This window comes from Microtus pennsylvanicus, chromosome 6 (assembly GCF_037038515.1).
Source record: "Microtus pennsylvanicus isolate mMicPen1 chromosome 6, mMicPen1.hap1, whole genome shotgun sequence".
Taxonomy (NCBI): Eukaryota; Metazoa; Chordata; class Mammalia; order Rodentia; family Cricetidae; genus Microtus; species Microtus pennsylvanicus.
Window position 1 is genome coordinate 73902875 of NC_134584.1, and position 15515 is coordinate 73918389.

Below are 15515 nucleotides of genomic sequence, written 5' to 3' on the forward strand. Positions count from 1 at the left end.
CCACTTTTAGTCGGTTAATTTAGGACAAGTACAACCCAGTAATGGCATTTGGTCATAGGCAACATGAGTCTCTTCATCTCAGGCTGTCCTCAGAGATAGCTGATGCCTGGCTCTCTATATAGACAGAGTCAAACATGTAGAAGCCCTAAGTTTTCCAAAAGAGGAGTGGTGGGCTAGTGCAGCCCACAAGCATCCCCTTATCCAATTGCGCAGCATGGCTCTCATCTCTGCAAGACTCTCTAGCCGACTTCTCTTCTTTCCACCAGGATAGAAGATAACTCTCATTGTCCCTTTATTACTCACTATCTTATTTCTAGAGCTGGGCACACTGCTTGGCACCCAGTAGGGATGCAATAATGCCTGCAGAATAAATGCACCATTAAACACAGAACATCAGCATAAAAGCACAGAGCAATTCACACACAATTAAAGAGAAACTATCCCCAGATGAGCTCAACGTGGCTTTGAAAGGAGGAACAAACAAAAATGACTGGAATTTGAAGAGAATAGCAGGCAGGAGCCAAGGTGCATTCCTTTTCTGATTTTGCTCTTGAGTAAAACCCTGTACCCATAGAAGCTTATTCGGGAAGTAGAAGGAAAAGACACACTTGTTTTCTGCTTTCCTAGTTCTGTCAAATGATCTCTTCCTATGGGCTGTCCTATTGGCCCATATAAATATATTTTCATCTTGATAAATATATCTTGGAGAATCCCAGGGGTCACTATGTCATCTGAATGCTTTGCCAAGTACTTAGTTCAAATAACAGAGAACTATGAAGCCCCCAGAAGGAGCAGGAAATAAACAGAGTAGAGAAGGAATTTACTCTCTATCATGAGAAGAAAGAGAAACCAATAGGAATACTCCATAATTAATGAGAATATTGTGACTGAAAGTTATTTCACCCTCCAAACAGCCAAGAGAAGAGGCAGAGAGTTGTTAAACAAAGTGTAACTCAAAAGAACAAAGAAGTAAAGTATATCAGCCTCACTACCAAGCTTCTCTCTTACTGAATTTGGCCATGGTGTAGAAGAACGTTAAAAACTAGGTAAGTGTAAGGAAGACCCTTGGGCGGATGCTATTAGAATAGTCCAACATCTGTGCTAATGTGATATTTCTCTCATGTATGCAAACTCAGATACACATATCAGGATCATGACTCGACTTTAGACCATCTGATATTCTCTGAAGTAATGATGACAGCTCAAACATTCAAGAAGAGGGTCTGGGGAAATGGTAAAGTGGGTAAGAGCACATGTTCTCTACAGAAGAGGACTTAAGTTTGAATCCTCAGCACCCACTTAAAAACTAGGCATAAATACATATACCGGAAACTCCGATATTCAGGGGTAGAGACAGATGCTGAAAACTCACTGGTCAGATATCCTAACAGAAAAGCAAGTTTCATATTCAAAAAGGACCCTTCCTCATGGTGATAAAGTGGAAAATGATAGAAAACACCTGATGTCCTACTGTGAACTTCCCCTGTGCAAGTCCAGGTGTGTCTATCTGAACACTCATGTATAGGGACCTCACACATTTATGAAAGCAATAAGAAAATAACCAGGCCAGAAGAGCAATGCTACAAATCCAGCCTTACATACACTCTTAAAAATAATAGTCCACAGTACTAGAGACAGCAAAAGCTGTTCTATAACATTTTAAACACCACAAAATTAATAGCCTTTACTATAGCCTCCCAGGTTTTCTCAGCAAAAAGGCATAATTTATTTATTGAGAGAGAGAGAGACAGATAGAGAGAGAGAGAAAAAAAAGAGGAAAAGGAAGGAAATAAAGAAACAAAGAGGAAGAAGAATATTAAATACATATATATATATATATTTAAGAATCAGAATGGGAGGATCAAGTGGGAAGGGAAAAGGGGATGAGGGAGAGAATACAGAAAGACACAGTTAAAAAAAATCCAAAGGTCATTTCAAGGTTAGAATGGAAATCCAAACAAAAGAAGCTTCCTGAAATACCTGAAGCCAAAGAATGGGGAAGATAGAGCTACAACTGGCCATATTTTCTCACCAAATGAAGCATCCAGCACCAGAAATGGGTTAAATCTAACTGTGCTGTTAGCAAAAGGGGCCCCATGGGAAGCCCCAGACAACCCAGACTGTGGTCAAGACTATAGGTATTCTTATCAAACTGACAGCTAGAACCTACTGAACTCACTGAACATGGACATGGAGAAACAGAGCAAGTGCCACACAAAGCCTTCACCCCAATGGGCTAGTGTCCTTGGTGCAGGAAGGCACACTACCCAAAGAGAAATGTAAATACCTATCCACTTTCAAACCCTTTAATCCTAGTGTCCTGCCTTCAAATGTTAGTGACTTGAAAGAACAAATCTTGTGGGAATAAATCTAATCTGTATCTTATTTGACTTGGGTTCACTCCACGAGATGGCATCCATATCGGATGCTGTTTTGGTGACCAAGAACCTAACATTAGATAAGCACAGCGACTGAGGGTAAAATCAAATATTATTGTTATACTAAAAGAACAAAATAACAAAATGAGTCCTGAAGACATTTTGCTATACTCACAGATCACTGAGCTCAGCTATCATCAAAGAAACTTCCTCCTGCAGCAGATGGGGAAAAGGTAGAGACCTTGGAACACTCAGTCCTAAATGGAATATCACTATCAAATCCTTCCCCTTAGGGCTCAGAGAATCCTGTTGAAGAGGTGGGGGAAAGAATGTAAGAGCCAAAGAAGAGGGGAAGAGGAAAGCAAGGAAAAAAGAAGGTTCTCTAAATCCACTGGATGAACTCGCATATGAACTCAGAGACGGAAGCAGCATGCACACAAACCGCAGTGTCTGCAATGGAGTCTTCAAGCTGAAAGGTGAAGTGGACACCTGCCCCATCCCAGGCCTAACCCAGTCTCCATCCCCAGTTGATAACCACTTGAAAATCAAAGTTTTGTTTTATCTAACGGAGTCTCACTGGGGAAGCAAACTACATTTAAAGGTAGGCCATATGCCAAGTACCAGATGGCCAACAGAAAACAAACTCAAAGGATGTTTCTTTTCTTATAAGGCTGTATCAAAACTGTTTTTTTGCTTGTTTTTATATTTTTATTTTTAATTTTATTTATCATGCCTTCTAGCTTTTTGTTTTTATAGAATTCCTAAGTGTATGATCAATTGGGTCTCTGCATTTTTTGAGCCTTTTCCTTCTGCAGGTTTGTATTGTCCTACTCAAATGTGTTAGTTTTTGTTTGATCTTACTGTATTAGATTTTATTATATTGTTATCTCTTTGAAGCCTATTGCTTTCTAATAGAGATGGAAAAGGGGGGTAAATCTGGATGAAACATGGGAAGGAATTGGTAGGAGTAGACATAGAGGAAAGTGTAATCTAAATATATTATATAAGAAAAAAATTAAAAATTAACAATATTTTTTCAATAAAAGGAAGAAATTTAAAAACACACATACAAAAAGGTATATCAACGTTTGATCACGTGCATAAAGATATCCCTAGCTAATTATTTGCTGACTAAGAAATCTCCTAAACTGGGATTTTCAATGAAAATTCATCCAATCTCTTCAATCCCCGAATAAATGCAAAATTCAGTGTTACTTTAACTAGTTTGAAATTAGAGTAGAGTTGACTTTTATGTGTGTGATTTCTTATTGATGCTATTGTTAAGCTCATATCCAGTCTATTGCTCAGTGGTAGCATGCTTCCCTGCTACATATAAGGCCCGAAATTCAATCCCCAGGACCATATTAAAAACAAACAAGCAAACAAACAAACACTGCCTCAGAAGATAGCTCCACGAGTTAAATTGCTAGATTTGCAAGTCTGGCCACCTGAATTCAAACCCTGCCATTACGAGAGGAAGGAGAGAACTGACTCTCAAAATTTGTACTGACCTCCAGATGAACTCTATGGCATATGTAACTGTGGACGTGTACACACACACACACACACACACACACACACACACTAATAAATAAAATACCTTTAAAAACATCAGCATGGTTGTCTTGTTTAACTCCTACCTTTGAACTTATGGAACACGGCCCATAGCTCTGCAATGTCAGTTGCAAAGGTAATGTCAGTGTCTAGGACAATGACTCTCTCCAGGTTGGCAGGTAGAGTCTTGGTCAGAACCAGCTTCATCAGGCCATAAATCCCAGAGTAATGTTTGTTGGGGATCCAGGACACTTCAGACTGGACAGGACAGAATTGAGGGGAAAAGAGAGAGGGAGGGGGAGAAAGAGAAGAAAAGAGAGGGAGAGAAAGAATTGGTAAAATAAGAAAAAGGAAAAAAAAATCACCACATGGATTCTTTGCTTAAACATTATAAACCATGCAGAGACAGAAATAAAATGCAAATTTACAAACTTTTTAAATAAATAAATTACTTTTCTTTAAAGATTTGTCTATTTCATTTTGCCACATCGTTTATCTGGTAATGTATTTGACTCAAGACGGGATAAAATAATAGCTGTAAAGTACTTTTTAAATTTAAATTCTATGCTGAGATTTTGAAAATAGACTTTTTTTATTATTAGAGAAATTACATGGGTCCATTGAAGAAAAATAAATATGCAGAAACAAAACAAAAACAACAGAAAACCAAGCCCCCCAAAAACTAGCACCTCATTGTTCATAGGTAGAATTATCTTCTTAATTCTTATGTGCCATTAGAGATTGCTGTACCTTGTTGCATTTTTAATGCCTATACTTATGTCTACTTTAAAGTTATAATGGGTTTAATTGGTACCTGGGCCTCCTCTTCATCCTCATAGAAATAAGGACCCAGTCAGCATCTGTATAATGCTGGTCATCTGATAGTAAGGGAGGGTAGAGTTAGATGAAAAACCTCAAGAATGCAGGGCTCATATGACAGGAACAACCACTGTCCCCAAAGTAAGTGGTGTCAGCTATACGCACATACTTTCATAATACTTGCTATCAAAACGCTGAGGTCCATTCAGTGGGGAAACAATCCTTATCTATGTGAAGACCATTGTGGGAAGAATGGCGTGGGGCATGTACGTGGAGAAATTCCATGGAACTCAAGGCCCACATTTTAATTTAACAGATTAACATACACCTTCTAATGATCCACCTCAGAATTCCAAACAACACGCACCTCTTTTATCCTAGTAACTGCCTTTACAAGACACTGGCCTTTAAGGAAGTAAGTAGGAGTTGGGTGTGGGTGACTCTCACCTATATTCATAGAACCTATGAGGCAAAGGCCTGAGGATTGGTGACAGATCAAGGCTAGTTTGAGCTACAAAGTAAGAGCCCAATCTTACTGCTGCTCTATTCACAATAGCTGAGGAACTGAAACAACCTAAATGCCCTTCAGCTGACAAATGGTTAACGAAAATGTGGAACATATAAAGAAAATAAAATTACAAAATTTGAAGTAAAATGTATGGAACTAGGAAAATATATATTAAGCAAGTAACCCAAACTAAGAAAAACAAATATCGCAAGGTTTTTGACATCTGAGGTTCCTAGTTGCAAGACTTCAGAGGTGACTATATAACCTGCAGCAACTACAGAAACCAGGTAAGTAAAAAGGGCCAAGTGTGTGGAAAGCAAGAGGGGGGAATACCAAGGCATAGCCATAGTGTTGAGCAAGAAAAGAAATTAAAACCTGGTCAGAGTAAAACATAATAATTTAAAGATTATAGGGGCAAAATGCAAAGTTAGGTTAGATGAATGGAGGGCAATAAAGGAGTAGAGTAACCATCCAACTCCCAACCCACTCTATAGCACGCATGATGTAAACCTATAGTTAGAACCTGCTAAAGGAGGGGCTCGGAAAATAGCTCACTGAGTAAAGTACTTGCTGGCAGACCTGAATTTGGATCCTACTAACCCAGAGAAAAGGCATACTTCTGTAATTTTAGTGCTGAAAAGAAGGAAGCACAGACATAAATGGATCAGTAGACCTCACTGACCAGCCAGTCTAAGTGAATTGGTGAGTTCCCAGTTCAGATAGAGCATTCTTCAAAAAGTAAGGTGGAGAACAAATGAGGAAGACACCTCACATCAACTTCTGGCTTCCAAATGCATGCACATACATGCACACCACCACACAGCCAAACCAAGAATCTGCCTGAGAAAGGATCTAGTTCTTTTTCTGAGTTTGGATGTGAGTCTGGGTCATCATAACCTACCCCACCCTTCTCTGCGAGTTAGCTTCCCAGGTAGCCATCACCTTAAGATTTAAGACCTCAGCAAGCAATTCCCCACAAAGTGCTTTATAAAACTCTTCCTCACATAAGCCCTAGCCTTTGGAACTCAGCTCCATTTCTTTCTTCCCCAGAGATTCTGCCTGGACTGAAGCCTGGAAATCACAACTTCATGCCGCATAGCTATGCTATTTAATCAGACCTTTGATTAACTTATCCATCTATTTTGGTAACCATCAAAGCAGCAGAGCTTGGTGAAGACTGAGAGCCACAGTGTTGGGTTAAGCCATCTAATTAGATTGCCCTGACTCTGAGTTTTATTTTTAACACAGATGTGAGACACTTGGATGCACTGCAAAACTATGAAACTACAGGAATAAATTAATCTCCACAGGAGCTCAGTCCTGAATGCCACCCCAAGTCCCCAACTTAATTCATAATCAATTAAGTTCAAATCTTCAATTAATTGTAAAAAAGGCATGTGAATGAGTTTGAATTTAAAAAAAGGATAGAAAATGAAGGAACATTTGGGGTAAAGAATGTAAAGAATGGGAAGGAAATACATGTATTATTATCAGCTCATCCCAGGATCTGCATGACTTCTACTGCTCACCTCATGCTCCCTTTCTTTGTACTTTTCCTCCCTTGAAAGCCACTGCCACATAAGGAGGCACCTCCTCTCTGCCTCAGGATGGACTGGAACTCCTGAAGTGAGCTATCTCATTCACTCATGCAGAACACAGTAACGCACTACTTTTAATTTTCCATGCCTGTCTCTTGCATTTGACTGAAACTCCTTGAGGCTTGGGAAATGTATTTTTCATCCACATTGTCAATGCTCAAGATAAACTTGATGAATGTACAAGACCTTAGTTTTGCTTGTGTCTGGGATTGAACCCTACCTTCAACACCCCGTTCCACTTCAAGCAGAGATGTCAATAACTGGAAAATACAAGTCCTCTAGGGTAGAGTGCCAAATACAATGGCACTACTAGGTGGAGGAGATTATGTGTAAGAGTCACCCATATGACTTTTCTGGGCATTCCCAAAGGTTGGTTTTCCTCCTACCCAGCAACAAGCTCCAATATAACAAAGGTCATTAAGTCATGGAGCCCATGGCAAAAAGAGCATCCTGGATAAAGGAAGGAAGTGGAGCCTATGCAAACCACTCGTTCCAAAACATCCAACAGAAACAGAGCACCCGTTGGACTTATCCCCACAGCAGCTCATATGCCAAAGGGTCCATATAATTAAAAATATAATAAAGATGAAATTAGCCTCATTGTAAGGGACAGGAAAGTAGGCCTGTGGTGACTGTTGACAATTCTAAGCAGCATGGCTGAGGCTTAAATTAGCAATAATGCAATTGCACCCAAGATTACAATATGTGCTGTACATGCATAAGGGAGTAGAAATGACCAAAGCTTACAAGTTCCTTCTCAAGTGAAGGATGGAGGAAACTCCACTTGCTAAAGCTCTGACATTATGTTATCCATTGGGAACTAAATGGGAGTTTTCACAAAGCTCTAGAGGTGACTCTTGAGAATACTGAACATTCAGTAACCCCGTAAAAGCTACCTAGAAAATTTGACCAGTGCAGTGATGTGAGCATGGGGACACTGCTGACTGATCTCCAAAAGAGACTAATTCCAACCTAAGAAATGTAGGGGAGTGGTGTGCGAGACATGTCTGAACTTTGATAGACAATACAGAGGCTGGAGAGGAGGCTGGTTTGGTCAGGAAAGGGTGCCCACTTCTTATCTGGAAATGATGAATCTCAGTAGTCCATACAATACTGCAGTAATAACAACAGGAAAAAAATGTATGATCATTCACTGAGTGTCAGGCATTAGAGGAGAGCTTGTTAATTTATTAAACCCCTCCTAGAAGCCTTTCATCTGGTTTGAATTAACCACAGTACACAAAGCCAGAATTAAGATCTTTCTTATTCCTTCTCTCTGCAATCCTCCTACATTTCTGGGTTCCTATAAGGTCAGACTAGAATTCTCTTTTCAATATATCAACATGCCCAGTGTTTCTATAATAGTTGTGAAAATCAAATCAGATCCTTCTACTTAAAAGCCAAGTACTTCATATACAGAACCATTCTCCCACGCCAGGAAGACACTCATTTTTACAATCACATTAATTTATTTAGTGTGTGTATATATGTATCTATACCATAGTATACATGTGCAAATGAGAGGATAATTTGTGGGGATCTTTTCTCTCATTCTACAGTGTGGATCTCAGGGATCAATCTAAAGCCATTAGGATTATGTGGCAAATGTATTAACCTGCTGAGACTTTAGTTGGCCCAGGAAACCTCTCCATTTTTCTTTTTATTATTTCTTTATTTTTTAAGGGCAATTAGGTACCAAGGCTGTAAAGTTAGTCATTGCTGGTTTTTAAATCTCCCTGGTTCTTAATTTTCTCATCTATAAAATAAAATTACTCCCTTATTAATAGGGAATAACTATTTATTTATAGTCTGTAAGCTTTTCGCACCACACTGACCCCCCAAAAACAATAAATTTAAAAATGGGGTAAATTTACACAATGGAGTATTACTAAGTTATTAGGAAAAAAATGACATCATGAAATTTTCAGGCAAGTAGATGAAACTAGAAACAAACAAACAAACAAAAAATCCCAAGCAAGGCAACCCAGTCCCCAAAGAGACAAACATGATATGGAGTCACATATAACTGAATATTAGCTGTTGAGTAACAGATAACCATAACCATGATACAATCCACAGACCCAGAGAGGTTAGATAAAGAGGAGGGGTGTGTGGGGTGGGCACATGGATATCTCTGGGAAGGAGAAATATAGATTTTATAGATGGTTTGAGAGTGGTGGGGATGGGAACAGGAGGGAAACAGTACAGTGAGAGACACTGGAATAGGTGGATATTTCAGAGAGAATGTGAAAACCCAGTGTAGCAGACATTTTCTGACCTATGTGGGTGAGCCTAGTGTAGACTCCTGGTACTGGCCATCTTCTGTAGCCAGGCTATGTCTCCAGTGGTGGGACTGGGACACCAACCCGACCAAAAAGAAACTTATACCCATAACCTGTCCTGCCTGCAGGATACACTGAGACAATGGGTGGTTCAGAGCTTGTGGGAGTGGCTAATCAATGACTGGCCTAACTTGAAGCCTAAGCTACTAGACAGAACAGATGCTCTACACTCCCTGACGGCCAACTCAAGAATACAGATGGTTGAGACACCTAGGGTAGTATCAAACATAACTGACAAAAAGAAAAAGAAAAAGAAAAAAGAGAAAGAAAAGAAAAAGGAAAAAAAAAGTCAATGAAATTATTCCTGAAAATATTCTGTTATATCATAGATCAGTGCCTAGCTGAATCACCACCAGAGTGGCTTCCTCCAGTGCCTGATGGGAGCAGATATAGACACCTACAGACAAATATCAGCCAGAGCACAGAAACATGCCCCCCAACCAGCAGAGGAGTGGGAGGAAGGATTGTAGAAGACAGAAGAGTCAAGGACACCAAGAAAACACAACCTATAGAATCAACTAGTAACAGCAGAGACTGAAGTAACCAAAGAGCCTGTGTGGGTCTGCACTAGGCCCTCTGAATACATGCTGTTGTTGTTTAGCTTGGGGTTTTTATTGGACTCCTAACAGTGGGGGTGGGGGTGTCTCTGACTCTTTTGCCTGCTCATGGGACCCTTTTCCTCCTGTTGGGTTACCTTGTTCAGCCCTGACAGGACTCATTGAGAAGAAAGGAGCCCCAAACAGGAGGCATTGAATAGAGGGACAGAATGTCTGCTCTAACAGCAGACTCAGGAAGGGGTCATCTACTGGTCTTCTGTTCTAACCTAACAAACTGCTAATATTCTGTATTTACCCTTCACATTGGTTTCAGTTAACATAACATCGTAGCTCAGAAACTAAATGTTTATACAGGAAGAGGGCCTAAGTTGCTAAAATCAACCTCGGAGAGAAAAATTCTCATTTGGACACCCTCCTGGAGTGAAAAGCAAAGCCTCCAAAGAGGCTCCTTTATAATTCAGGCAGTTAGACAGTGATGCAAATCAAGCACCTTGCATTTCTCCCAAGACACCAGGTAAGAACACTGAATTGCTCTGGGAACACAACAGTGTTGCTGTTAATCATAAACTTCTAGTTACACTTAAGAAATGTAGTTAGTGCATGAAAACTTCTTAGAATTCTGCAGTGATTGATTTGAAGTCAAATTGTTAATTAATCCTCCCAATATCTGCCAGGGAACTTCAAAGAGACACCCCATCTGAGACACAAGACATCTCAGATCCACTGGATTTGTGATTCGACAAAATGCATGTTTGATACTATAGTGCCGCCTATGGAATTGCTAACTTGTTTGTATGCCTGTATAAACTGAATGCTTTGTGGAGAATGGCCCTTTTCTTCTTCTTCACCCAAGGAATAAGGAAACTTGCAGGAGGAACATGCTTGAGTCAGTCAGATTATTCTATCCCTCAGATCCCTTTCCCCAGCCAGTTTTCCCTTGCTGTAGAAGTCCTGCGTTGAGCCCTGGGAGAGAGCTGAGGCTGGTACTCAGTAGCTCCACGTTTTTTAGGGTGAGAAAATCTTTGTGTTGAGACAAGCTTAGGAGTTGCTTCCACATCTCTGTGACATTTGAAATTTAGAAATCCTGTTAAGTAGCCGAAGTTTTGATGAGGTTCTTAAAAACCAACATCAACTGCAAAGTTGAATTGAATTGAAAGTCCCAATATCAGCCTGCTTGAAAGAAACTTTGCAGAACCTCAGAGCTGGTCTTTATAGGTAATAAAGCATCATAGGAAACTTATTTAATGTGTGATCGAAGCCTAACATCAGACTTTCTGGCAAGGAAAAACATATAGTTATCCTCTTGGATAAGGGAAGTAGACAAAATTGCCGGGGAGAAAAGTGGGATGTTGGGGGTGGGGTGGGATGGGGGTAAGGGGAGATGGGGAGAGAAAAGGTAGAAGGAAAGGAGGGGGGACTTGGGGAAACAGGAGGATCGGGATAAAGGAAGGTTGGATAGGGGAGCACGGAACCCCATTTCTTAGTTAAAGGACCCACTTTAGGATGGGCAGGAGACTTGACCCTAGAGGGGATCCCAGGTGCCCAAGCTGAGGCCCCCAGTTAGTTCCTTGGGCAGCTGAGGATAGGGAACCTGAAATGACCCTATCCTAGAGCAATACTGACGAATATCATGCATATCATCCTAGAACTTTCATCTGGCGATGGATGGAGATAGAGACAGAGACCCACACTGGAACACTGGATAGAGCTCCCAAGGTCCCAAGGAGGAGCAGAGGGAGGGAGAACATGAGCAAAGAAGTCGGGACCACGAGGGGTGCACCCACCCACTGAGACAGTGGAGCTGATCTACTGGGAGCTCACCAAGGCCAGCTGGACTGTTACCAAAAAAAGCATGGGATAAAACTGGACTCTCTGAACATGACGAACAATGAGGGCTGATGGGACGCCAAGGACAGTGGCACGCGGTTTTGATCCGGCGCAGTGTGCTGGCTTGGTGGGAGCCTAGCCAGTTTGGATGTTCACCTTCCTGGATGTGGACGGTGGGGGGAGGACCTGGGACTTGCCGCGGGGCGGGGAACCCTGGCTGCTCTTTGGACTGGGGAGGGAGGGGGAGAGGGGTGGGGGGAGGGGGGGTGGGAGGAGGGGGAGGGGGAGGGAGATGGGAGGCTGGGAGGAGGTGGAAATTTGTTTTTTTTTTTCTTTCTTTTCTTTGTTCTCCTTTTATCAATGAAGAAAAGGGAAACAAAAAAAAAAAGTCATAGAAGCCTACTAACTAGGAAACCACCTCCTGTGAATACAAGTCAGCCCGGAAGGAGAGAGGCCCAGTAAGCACAGAGGAACAGGATCCCAGACCTACCTACATGGGAGAGACACCCCCCCCCCCCCCCCCCCCCCCCCGTCTGTGCGGAGTCCATTCCTTTCATCACAGTGTCAGAAGCATCTTCTGTTTAGATCTGGGGAGTTTGAGGGGGGGACTGGCCACTGGGGCATTCACTGACTGCTTGCACACTCTTCAGCACTTCACATTCTATAACGCAGCTCAGCTCAGCTCAGCACCTGGAGTTCTGATTTGTGAATTGGACTGTTGCAGCCATTTAATTTCTTAAAATATTGCTGCCTTCTCAACTAATAGATTTTTCATTGCACTGAGGAAAAAAATCCCATTAGCTCCTGCATCATGTTAACTTATTTTTTTTTTAGGAGTTGCAGTTCTTAGTACACTGCCAGTATCCATTTATATGTGTATTCTTAAAACAGGGCTGTGTACAGGGTGAACACTCTGCAAACAGTTTCAAAGTGAAACAATGCAACTACAAGTTTAAGTTTAATGTCCTTTGTTTATGGCTAGAGTCCACTAATGAGTGAGTACATACCTTATTTGGGTTTGAGTTATCTCACTCAGGATAGTGTTTTCTATTTCCATCCATTTGCATGCAAAATTCAAAATGTCATTATTTTTTTACCACTTGAGTAGTACTCTAATGTGTGTGTGTGTGTGTGTGTGTGTATATATATATATATATATATATATATATATATATATATATATATATTCATTCCATACTTTCTTTATTCATTCTTCCATTGAGGGGCATCTAGGTTGTTTCCACGTTCTGGCTATTACAAATAATGCTGCTATGAACATAGTTGAACAAATGCTTTTGTAGTATGATTGGGCCTCTTGGGTTTATTCCCAAGAGTGGTATTGCTGGATCCTGAGGTAGATTGATTCCCAATTTCCTGAGAAACTGCCACACTGATTTCCAAAGTGGTTGCACAAGATTGCATTCCCACCAGCAATGGATGAGTGTTCCCGTTACTCCACATCCTTTCCAGTATAGGCTATCATTGGTGTTTTTTGATTTTAGCCATTCTGACAGGTGTAATATGGTATCTCAAAGTCTGGCGACGGATGGAGATAGAGACAGAGACCCTCATCAGAGCAACGGACTGAGCTCTCAAGCTCCAGGTGAATAGCAGAAGGAGGGAGAATATGAGCAAGAAAGTCTGGACTGCAAGTCCACCCACTGAGACAGTGTGCCTGTTCTAAAAGGAACTCATCAAATCCAGCTGGATCGGGACTGAATGAGCATGTGATCAAACTGGACTCTCTGAATGTGGCTGACAATGGGGGCCATTGATAAAGGCATGGGACTTCTTTCTACTGCATGTACTGGCTTTTTGGGACCCTAGTCTATTTGGATGAAAAGCTTCCTAGGCCCTCTATTAAGGAGGGAGGGGGAGGGAGGAGGGGGAGTGGAGGAGCAGAAGGCGAGTGGGAGGAGGGGAGGAAGTGTAAATTTTTGAATGGAAAAATATTAAAGTAAAAATTAAAAAAAAAACAATGCAACTACACAAACAGTGCTGGTTAAAACAACAAGGACTCCGTTCAGTTAGCAAAGTAGCTGCCTAGCATGTAGGAAGCTCTAGGCTTGATGTTCACCCAGCACCATGCCTCCTACACCAGAAGCATTCCTAAAATCCCAGTATTGGAGAATTGGAGTCAGAAGACCCAGAGTTCAAGGAAATCCTCAGTTATAAAATGAGCTTGAGGCCAACCTGGGCTACAAGAGACCTTGCCTCAAAAACAAAATAATGTCCAAAGAAATAAATCCACCATTTACTGAGTAACTTTCCTACCATGAGTTATGAATTGTCAAACTAGATACACTCATGTTTTCAACTAATAATCAAGTGACTTTTAAGTCTGAGGCTCTGGGCTTCTACTTTAAGGGAAAATTGATAGTGTCAGGAGACCTACAAGTATTTTGTAAGGCCTTTAACACTGGGGGTGTCGTCTTGCCTGGAGTGATATAGAAGTTCTAAGAGATGGTTCTAGTTCAAAGATAGGCACACAGACTTTGACCAGTCTACAGCAGAGCTGACTTTAATCATGAGTGTGTATAAGCCTGCGAGGAAAGACCAGACATGTGATCAGGTGAAAAGGGTGTAGCCAACAGAGAAAACACACTGATCAAATTGCTTGCCCAAATGTGAACTTTATCTTGTACTCATATTTAATTTTCTAAGAGATAGTTGCCTACTGAACAAATAGTTTGTTTATTAATATGTGTGTGATTATGGTACACATGCATACACAAACTTTTAAAATTATATTTAACTCTTAAAATAAATGAAGATAATTAACCTGTACTAAATGTAATGAAAAAGGAAAATAAGGCCTGTGTTCCTGATACCATCGATGTACCCTATCAAACACATTCTTAACAAGAGCACACTATGTTTTGTATGGAGGTAGAAAAAAGATCAGTCGTTCCCCATGGTTTGATATTAAGACCTTATGGCAGAAAGAAGTGATTGAATTAATGAGAAAACTAACTCTTTATGAGAGGAGAAATCAAGTCAAAAAGAAGCTGAGGACTGATGTGTGTTAGATGACAGGACACCAGCCTAGCCTCAGACAGGGAGAGGAGGGGAAGTAAACACATCAAAATCACAGCACAAGACTACACATTGCTGCTTGCCATTCTGGATTTAATCACCAGGTAGGTCAGTAAAAAAACACCTTTCTCTGTCCTGAGCTTCATCAGAGAAGGCTGGCTCAGACTCTCTCTGGACTCCTCCTTTGTTGTCCCTCAGCTCTCTTCACAAGAATCCTATCTAAAGGGCAGCCAGGTAGGTGAACTCTAGACACAAGAGGGGATTAAGGGATAAGAACCCAAAGAGCAACTTGGTTAATTTATGGTTGTTTTAATATTGTTTTCTTCCTAAAGATATGGAAAACAAACCTCTCTCATGTGGTAAAAAGATGGACAGGCTGAATTTCTTCTGGCTAACTGTGGAAATGATCCTCTTCACTGGTCACTCATGGAAAGAAGATATCTTCACTCTGCTTATGTAAGATACCCAACTAACATTTACCAACAAAACTTATTATAATTTCAATTAGTTTAATCCTGACATTGAAATCGTGTTCCAGGCTACTGATACAATATTGACACTCACCCTCCATAAAAGGTCCTTACCATTTATATGATGGTTGTCAAAGAAACCAGAAATTGAGGATAGCTAGCTGCCTAGGTGGAGAATTTACCATCCACGAGAGTGCAGACAGGTAAATAATATCATCGTTAGAGAACACAATAATAAAACATAGCTAGGGGTATAGCTCAGGGCTAGAGCACTTAGCTAAAATGTAAGTTCTCAATCCCATCCCTAGCACAATAAAAGGGGGAAAAAGAATAGACATAATACAAAGAATAAAATAATTCCATTGTTCCTTCACTTCACTCGAAATGAAATTGAATTCCTAATGACCTAGTTCTTTGGGCCATGAG

General features: G+C 40.8%; 1 protein-coding gene across 7 annotated transcripts in view; it reads right to left on the minus strand.

Moving 5' to 3' along the window:
- Nucleotides 1-15515, minus strand: part of Large1 (LARGE xylosyl- and glucuronyltransferase 1) — a 464139-nt gene that overhangs the window by 164775 nt on the left and 283849 nt on the right. For all 7 annotated transcript variants that reach the window (XM_075976475.1, XM_075976470.1, XM_075976476.1 and 4 more), the window contains one exon: nucleotides 4019-4190. In XM_075976475.1, coding sequence (XP_075832590.1) covers nucleotides 4019-4190 — 172 coding nt within the window. The remainder of the gene's footprint in view (nucleotides 1-4018; nucleotides 4191-15515) is intronic.